This window comes from Aplysia californica, unplaced genomic scaffold, assembly GCF_000002075.1.
Source record: "Aplysia californica isolate F4 #8 unplaced genomic scaffold, AplCal3.0 scaffold00227, whole genome shotgun sequence".
NCBI classification, from domain to species: domain Eukaryota; kingdom Metazoa; phylum Mollusca; class Gastropoda; order Aplysiida; family Aplysiidae; genus Aplysia; species Aplysia californica.
In genome coordinates, this window is record NW_004797497.1 from 827239 (window position 1) to 836581 (window position 9343).

Genomic DNA, 9343 nt, shown 5'->3' on the forward strand with positions numbered 1-9343 from the left:
ATCAAGTACAAGTCGGCTTTAAGCCGCCTCGTACCCTTCTCTTTTCCTCTTCAGACGCGCTTGCATGAACTTGAAATGCCGTTGGTAGCAGATAAACAATACCCCAATGGTCAAAATACTGGTAACTGTTCAATGGAAAAAAAACATTTATTCGGCATTACTTTCCCTTGTTGGACCCAATCCGGGCTGTATTTCACATGTATAATACAAGGGATATACTTTTGACTTCATTTTTTTAAAACCAATAACATATCAAACTGCCCCTCCTACAGAGATCAAATTAAATGTGTCATGACACAATGAAATCAGGTGTCTATCAATATTTTGGCATACAGAGTAATTGATAAAATCTTAAAGCCAGTCCATTAGCCTGTCTTTGGGGGAAAAAAATACTCATCTATCTTGAATAGAAGTTGAAATATTTGCAATTGATGGAGGAGGGGATCTACGGATGCTAGCAGTAAAATTAGGAAGAAAATGGAAACTGAAGTTTACATCCAAAGCTTGAGTGCCTTCAGAAATAGCAAATTTACATCTTTGTACCTTAGATCAACATTTTTCCACAAATTCCACACAGTATTGTGTTTTTAAATTGACATAAAAGGTGTTGAGGCAAAAAAAAACCTAAGAACAAACAAATTAGATAAAAATAGCCCAACGGCCAGAAAAATGTTGCTTGTTCAATTTCATTATTACGAAGAGCGCCATATTTCAACATATTGCCACACAAATGATAATTTTTACAATCATCATTTGAACAGACATTGAAAGCAGCTGAAATTCAGTCTACGTCAATCTAAAAATATAAAAACATTATTTCGAATCCAAGCAAAATCACTACGAAAAGTAAAATCAAACAATAAATGAACTGAACAGAAACTTACTGTGAAAAACTTAAAAACAATAACTGATTCTTTGAATACAGACGCTTTTTTAAAAAGACATTTAAATAGCAACAAAACAAGCAGCAAAACGCGATCTAAAAGCTACAGTTCATCAGTATGGCTGGGCATTTTCATTGAGAGACCATCGTCATCGTCACAATAATTTCGACACAAAAGCTGTCTAAATGGGGCTCCTTGAAGCTGGTACCACTTATAGATGTTCTCTTCCTCGTATTCCCCACTCACTTCATTGCAAATGTTCTGCATCCTGGTGGGGGAAAAACATAGGGGATAATTAATGCTTGGTTCAGTAGGAATGCTCTTGCTTTTTAAAAAATGCTATTCCCTTTACAAAACAGAAAGACAATTTTTTTAAAACACTGGAAGGAGCGACTTAATATGGATACAAGACGTACATCAATACAGCAGTAATGTATACGATACGAACCTGATAACTAAAATTGATGAAAGGAATAGAAGCAAATAAAATCAGCAATCAAAATACACCAACCAATTAAAAAAATGTTATAAGCATGTTGACAGTCAGTTATTTTTCAAGCCAATTTGAAATTTTTAAAAGAAGAAATCATTTAGAAGGCATGAAAAATAAAATAAACCCTCTCTTCAAAAGTAAGTTGGAAGCTTCACAAACTTCAGAAATACAATGTTAGAAAAAAACCACATCAGATCTCTCCATGAGGACCTGACAGGAACATGTGTCTTACCAATCAATCAATTACAAAGTGTTGATATGAGGAAAAAGATTTTGCAGATTCACATTGTTTAAGGCCACACTAAAATGCATCGAAAATATATGGCGAGAAACTGACCAAAATCTGCAAGGAAAGCCCAAGAGAATTTTATACAAGTGAGAAGAGCATGCAGGTAAGGAAAGACCCATACAACATTATAACGGCAAAGAGGGAAATGCCATTCTAGGCAAACATGCAATTTAGAAAAGATGGGAAAATTACTTCCAAGAACTGCTCAACCCAGACGCTTGCCACGGACAACAAGAAGAGTTCCAACCATAATATGGGGATCAAACAAAACCACCAATACTTCCCAGTGAAATAGAAAAGGCACTCAAGACCAGCCCCAAGAACAAAGCCCCATGACAAGATGACGTCACAGCGGAAGCCATAAGAGCTTGTCGAAACACCGGTATACTGTGGTTGAGGCGAATTTTCAACAGAGCCTGGGAGCAAAGAAAATGCCCAGAAGACAGGCAGAAAGCCATAGAGGTACCATTATGGGAAAAAAAGGCAACAAATGTGACTGCACAACATACAGAGGCACCTCTTCGATAAGCCACTCAGGGAAAATATACGCAAGATACTAGAGCAGCGCATTTAAGACCTATTGTAGAGAGAAATCTGAGAAAAGCTCAGTTTGGATTCCGAAAGGAAAGAGGAAGCAAGGATGCTGTATTAACATTATGACAGATATGCGAGAAAACAAAATCAAACACAACAAAGAATCCAACATCGTCTTTATAGACCAGGACAGGGCTTTTGACAGAGTAAATCATGCAAAACTCTGGAAGACGCTCGAAAAGTATGGCGTCAGAGGACAAATGTTTGATAATGTCAGAGCTCTATAATAATATACCAACAGCAGAAGCTCAGTAAAAACGAATTAAGGCAATACAGACAGGTTCAAAGTAAGATCTGGAGTACGACAGGGATGCGTTCTATCTCCCCTCCTGTTTAAAATATATATGGACACAATAACGCAAGACGCAAACCAAAGCCCAGAAAGCCTAAATGAATTTCTGTTCGCAGACAACCAATGTATTATTCATCATGACCAACAAAGCCTCCAAAATCACACTACTGAACTCAACAACAGCTGTGAGAAATTCAACATGAAAATAAGCATATAAAAAACAGAAGTAATGAAAGTGAGCCGAAACCATAGTCCCCTGAACGTCCATGTCAATAGTAAACAAATGAAACAGGTGAAGGAGTTTAAATATCTTGGCAGCACTTTTTCTGAAAACGGATCCATAGACAGAGAAATAGAAATGCGAACTCAAAAAGCCAACGCTGTCACCTAACAGCTCGCACCCCTCCTATCTCATCCAAACATCTCCAAGGACACAAAGAGACAGCTTATCACCTCTATATTCATACCAACATTATGTTATCAGTGCCAGACCTGGACTTTAAGCAAAACCCATGAAAGCAAAATCACCACATGCGAAATGAAATGTCTCCACAAAACCCTTAACATCACAAGACGAAATAGGCAGAGAAATGAAAAAGTAAGAGCAGATATCGGCACTGAGTCCTGCCTGCGTTACATAGAAAGACAGAGGATAAAATGGTTTGGCCACCTGTTATGCACGTCACCTGACCAACCAGCCTCAGGAGCCTACAACACCAAGCACTCAGGCTATAAAGGAAAAGGGAGGCCACGCAAAAGGTGGATCGAGGGTGTCAAGGAAACCCTAAGAAAACATAACATCACAACTGAAAGAGGTGCAGAGCTGGCCTACCATAAAAAAAAACTGTATCTCCCCACGACGCGTAAAGGCAACAGAGGATGAAAAAGTAAAGTAAAGTAAATAAGGCCACATTCTCATACTCCTTAGAACCAAAATCTATGATTAAGTTAATTTTACTTGTTTTTTCTTACTCTTTCAAAGTATTCCATTCAAGGGAAATTTTATCAGTTACATAAAGAAACGGCAAATTAGAGTGAAACTGGGCTATCTGTAGGATCATTTTCAAAACCTAACAACTCAAAAACCACTCATCGTATCTATGAAGTAATTACATATTTGTAATTTAAGAAAATGACGTTAGCTTTTCTTTAAATTGTAAATATTGATAATTTTATTACTTTTTATTTCTTTATATTATACGAATAACAAAAAATAGTCAAAGCAAGGTAAAAAAATCATTTAAAATATACTTTTTTTAAAATACAAAAAGCTAGCATGATTTTATTGGGAATTGCACGGTGTACTTTGTCTCCAAATTTCATCTTGAATTGTGTTTGAGTTTTTAGCTTTTACAACCAAGAAATGAGCATTTTGATGAAAAAAGCTAAAACATCTCAAAATATCTTCAAAGCATTGTATTGGCTCACAATGTTACAAACTTTATGGAGCTATCTATTTGAAATAGAGCTTTGGAAGTACTTAGAGCATAATTTTCAAGAGAAGTTTCTCTTAATGTAAACATTTTATCAAAGCGTAAGGATGAATGTTTGCAACTCACCTGCTCTTCCAAACACCTCCTGCTTCCACCATGCCTGACTGTCTGTCTCCTGGCAATCCTTCACCAGACAGAACTTTGATACCTTGCACATTTTTCACACCATAGCTATAGAATGACAAAACGGTAAAAACAAACAGTGATAAAACAGAAAGTTGAAATAAGATATAGTATTTCTCAAACAAAATTTTTTAACCTGTCAAACTTGCCTTACAATATTAATCTTATTATCCTAGTACTAGTGCAAAATATTCCTGACTTTAGAATATATCAGAAGGAGAGAACATGATACAAAATCATAAACAAAAAATGAGTAGCAGAACTCTTCAACTCAAAAACAATCTATGCAACATAGTTTAACCTGCATTCTCTCTGCTAGTCTTAACACCAAGTGATCTGTTTACCACTAGTCCAGGTTAGGAGAACGTTGGCCAGCACAACTGGTTTTCCCTACTTCTTTTGGGTGTGCGCCTTTTGAACCAGTTTACATAATACCCAATTCCTTTTGAACCAGTTTACATAATACCCAATCCCTTTTGAACCAGTTGAAAAGGTAAATTTATTTCACCAGTAGTATAATGAGCAAGAACAATTACAGTTATTAGTGACATCGAATGCAAGTAAATCAATGAACATGAGGAAAGTTCAATTCTAACAAACACAACTGATTTTGAGAATACTTTGCTCTGTCAGTACTGTATCATGTTAAAAGATTTGGATAGCAAACTGTCGTGGAGGGGAGGCGGGGGGGGGGGGGGGGGGGGGGGGGGGTTATTTACATACTATGTGCACTTTCAAAGATGCTTCAAAGGCATGCTTTAAAGAAATGGGAAAACAAAAGCAATTTTTAACTCAATCCAAAGTGAGGAAAAACCAAAATACTTTTCCTGGTCAAAGTCTTACTTCCCAGTGGTGAACAGAAGCAATAAATACACAGCACCGCCGAAAGCTGACAAAATGCCTTTTTTTTCTCCACAGCAGTTCCGGGAAAAATAGTGTCATTCCGAAATTTGAATTCGAATTTATTAAAAAACTAGTCAGTTTCCCTTTGATTTTTTTTCACACAAGGTTTTCTGCTCTGATTCAGCAAATAAAAATTTTTGGCGCCAAAATGAAAAATGGTGTTTCGTCCGCTTACAGCAGAGAAGGCCTTCAGAATCCTATATTTTGTATTTGCAAGTATTTCAAAAGACTGCATTTAGTGAACGGCAGAGCAGGTAATGAGAAATATCAATTCCAAATTTAACTATTTCACTACCAGGACCGGGCAGTACCTGTGACCTACTTTCTGATTCTGCCTGCCCTCTGACAAAATAAAGATTTTAAGTTCAATTTTCAATATTAGCCACATGTATTATAAATGAAAATAAAGGGAAAATAATTACCTATCTCAACATGTTGCTGTGGAAAGGAATGGTTTGAACCGAGACCCGATTGCAGAAGCCTGGCCAACGTTCACATCACTACGGGTCGTGAAAGACGGGAATGTGCTGTTGTCATTAACGACAATGACATACGACAGTTAGTTGAGGAGCATTCCAAGCCAGAGGACCCAGTGATCTATACGGATGGATAGGTCAGGAGGGGTGAGATAAGTGGATGGGGTTTTGCGGTGTACAGTGGGAATAAAAAGGTTAATAGCAAGTCAGGGGCCATAGAAAGAACAACTTCAAGCATGAAAATGGAGATTGAGGCCGTAACAAGAGTGCTTGACTGGCTTGAAAATAAAAGACCAAGAATTACCCATCTCATCATTGTCACAGACTCCCAGAGCATCCTGCGAAGGTTAAGAAAGGGTTTCTTCGGAGTGAATGGATGAACCCAATACAACACTCATCACTTAGACCCATCACGTAGACATTCTGTTCTGGGCACTCTAGAGTAAAAGGCAATGAGGAGGCTGATAGGCTTGCAGGCAGTGCCGTGGTTGATGGTGAGGTGAAATTTGACAAAGGAAAAGTGTTGAAGACCCTGGAGAAAAAGTTGCAGGATGAAGAAGACAGGGAGACAGAAGAACACCACGCAATTATTAGGATGCCGGAAATGGTGATAGAGAGGGGAGAAGGAAGAAAGGAACGATTATCTGGAAAGGAAAGACGTCGCCATAACCAGACAGCCACCAGAACAATCAGTACAGATACCTTGCGGGCTTTGGTGCTGGGGGGAACTGAGCACTTATGGACCTGTCCGGTGTGCAATGACGTTGTTGCCCAGGACAAGTAATACAAGGTAATACATGTTGCTAAAAATTAAAAATGACTATTCTTCAGTCTGAGATTTCAGTTTCCACTACAAAAGTAGGTCTGGTTTTGAAGCAGGAAGTGGAAAATCGTCAAACACAGCTTGCGATCCAGCATCAGAAGTAACATGGCTCGCAATACTGAAAGAGTTAAGGCAAAAAATCTGTGAACACAACTAGTCAAAAAGAGATCCATTTTTTGCTGATCCAAAAGGAACTGCGCAATTACCTATCCTAAAGCCTAAAGGAATCCCTGTCCCTTTTTTTTTCTCTGTTGCGTTGGTCTATCTGCCGGCTTTTTTGCACTTAATAGCTGTTGTTATTTTCTTGGCTCAAACTAAAGCAAACAACTCCAAATACGGTCACACAAACAACAATAGATGAGTCAAAATTCTTAGTGCTCACATACTAAATATCAGTATCTGCATTTTGAAAAGAATTCTACCTGAGACTTACTTTTCAAACTCTCCATCACAGAGCTCTTCAAAAACTTCCAAAACTTCAGCCTCACCAAGAGGGTCTCCAACTTTCTTCTTTTTCTCAGCAGCCTTAAATCTTTTCTGGAGCTGGAAAAGAAAAGGAGGAAATACAAGCTTCATGTCATGTGATCAAGAAAAGCTAGAAAATTTAGAGCAACAGGACTATCTCTTGAACTGCCTTTAGCGAGACTGGCCCTTCACAACACTCCAAACAATGTCTCTACTGATTACATTGAAGAATGCACTGTCTGTTACCAGCTTTAGAATTTTTTTTTATTTCATGATGAAAGCCCACATTAGTGTTAAACTGTTGTCTGTTTCTTTGGGGATTTATTTTTAAAAACTGTATCCAAATTTTTCATTATTTTTATAAAAAATGATATTTCCAGTCAAAATATTTAAACCAACACATTCTTATGATAAATATCACTAAAATATAGACAAAAAAACTTTTAATCAATGAAGGATAAGCTCATATTTTATATTAACTGCATAAACATTACGGCCCACCATGTTCCTCTCCTTAGTGTATTCAGTAGGCCTAAAGACAATTTGAATTTTGTTCAGAAGTTTTTTTCACTAGGCCTAGATACTATAATATATATTCTCTTAACACTTTGCAGCCTCATCTCACAAATTAGCGATGTTTACCACTCAGTTTTAATGGAACTTCCCCAAAATATGATGGCAAAGTGTTAACCATTCAACATTTCAGGACAAAAGTAGTTACTTCACAAGCATTCCTTTTTTTTTCTTTTATTTTACAGGAAAACAGTAAATTGATTTTTATATTAATTAATTTGTAGGCCTATATATGTATCAAATCTTGTTTTCTTTGGCATCAACAAAAGTGTCCACTAAAGTTAATGGGGATCATCAACAGAGACTTGAAATGGACCTATCAGTCTTTTGTGCATAACAAAACAGGAACAAAGGCAATGACAGAACCTCAAGGGGACTTAGCCAGAGCCCGATAAAGACTGATGATCCATGGCATAGGCCCTGTGTTTTTCTCATTTTCTAAAACAAATAGTGGTCTCTCTGAGTGAATTCAGCTGATTTTCAGTTTAAAAAGGTTGCTCAATTAGAAGAAGAAAAAAAATCAGGAAATCTATTTTCTTTCCATTTACTCTTGTTTTCCGATTATGTTTGGTTTAAACAGAGTCCACTTATAGATCAACAAAGAGAAAAATGAACAGATGGCTTCATCCCATGACAAGACCTGTTTGGAACTAGCCATATGATGTCAACAACTTGAGAGCATTGAGACTGAAAAACATTCCGAATCTATATGGGTCAGCTTCAACTGACTTGCACGATGTGGGTAAAAAAAGACAACACAACTAGATACTACCACATGTGATTCCAAAACATAGCAGCCTAAAAATAGACACCAAACCGACACAAAAGACAGGGATATAATCCTCTTCATGTAAAACCATAAAGAAGCAAAGATATAAATGAAACAAAACACAAGATTTTAAAGGCCTATATCAGGTAGGCCCAACACAAACAGCAGCAAATTAATAAGGGCATACCAGGTACATCCACAGTGCAGGATAATATCATAAAGAGACCTGAAATATTTTCAAACCTGATATGCAATGGCCGAGCATCCATCACATCGATACGCAGTGGGCATGAACTTCGATCCCCTCTCTTCATCCGATAATTCAGCTGGGGTGATGAACACAGTATCATCAGAAATGGAGTCCAAGTCAATACCACTGTCAATTGCCATCTGTCTTTCAGTCTCTGTGAGCACTCTCTTGGTCAACACCAAGGGGAGTGAAAGAAAACAGCTGAAGACAAATACGCTGAAACTTTTCGTCCACATCTTCATTTTCGGTGCTTTTAGTGCAAAAGCTGAAAAGAAAACAAGAGAGAAAGCACATAAAATTAGACAGCATCTTCCATATATATATATTGCATTCCAGTATGGTCCAAAACAAACAGAGACTCCTTCCACATTTACAGAGACACATCAAACATCTCAAACCATGAATATAATTAATTCACTTGGGCCTGCGAGCTATTTTTCACCCAACAACCATTGCAGCCGGACACTTTTGGGGTAAAAAGAGGCTAGCCGTACTTAATAATGACGGCTAGACTGACAAACAGCAAAAAAAATAGGCCTACTGAATAGTAAAAATAAATTTTTAGTTTATAATACCTTCTAAAGTGTTACGTATTTGAGATGAAACCAAAAGGTCCTTACTGACAGTGCATGTATTTTAAACCTGAATAATTACTAGTGAGACCTGCTGTACTCAACATGTTTTTGGTCACCAGGGCTAGTATTTCAGACGAAACTAAAGGCAACTTCTATTCTTACCGCGGGTGAGAATAGCGCCGGCGAGCCTTTTGGCTATTCTCACCCGGTGTGCATTCACTGTGATAGCCTTTAAGCTAACCAGTGTAGCGTTCATCGTGAACAAAAGTTCCAGTGCACTTATGATGAAAGCGTGCAATTCTGTTTGTGGGCAGTGAGAGAGAAAGAGAGAGAGAGAGGGG

General features: G+C 37.6%; 1 protein-coding gene across 1 annotated transcript in view; it reads right to left on the minus strand.

The window, feature by feature from the left end:
- Positions 1-670: 670 nt before the first annotated feature.
- LOC101851193 (marginal zone B- and B1-cell-specific protein) overlaps positions 671-9343 on the minus strand; it is a 12050-nt gene continuing 3377 nt past the window's right edge. The window contains exons 2-5 of the mRNA XM_005099842.3: positions 8421-8692; positions 6804-6913; positions 4112-4216; positions 671-1152 (exon numbers count right to left, since the gene is read on the minus strand). Coding sequence (XP_005099899.1) covers positions 987-1152; positions 4112-4216; positions 6804-6913; positions 8421-8669 — 630 coding nt within the window. The 5' untranslated portion in view covers positions 8670-8692 and the 3' untranslated portion in view covers positions 671-986. The remainder of the gene's footprint in view (positions 1153-4111; positions 4217-6803; positions 6914-8420; positions 8693-9343) is intronic.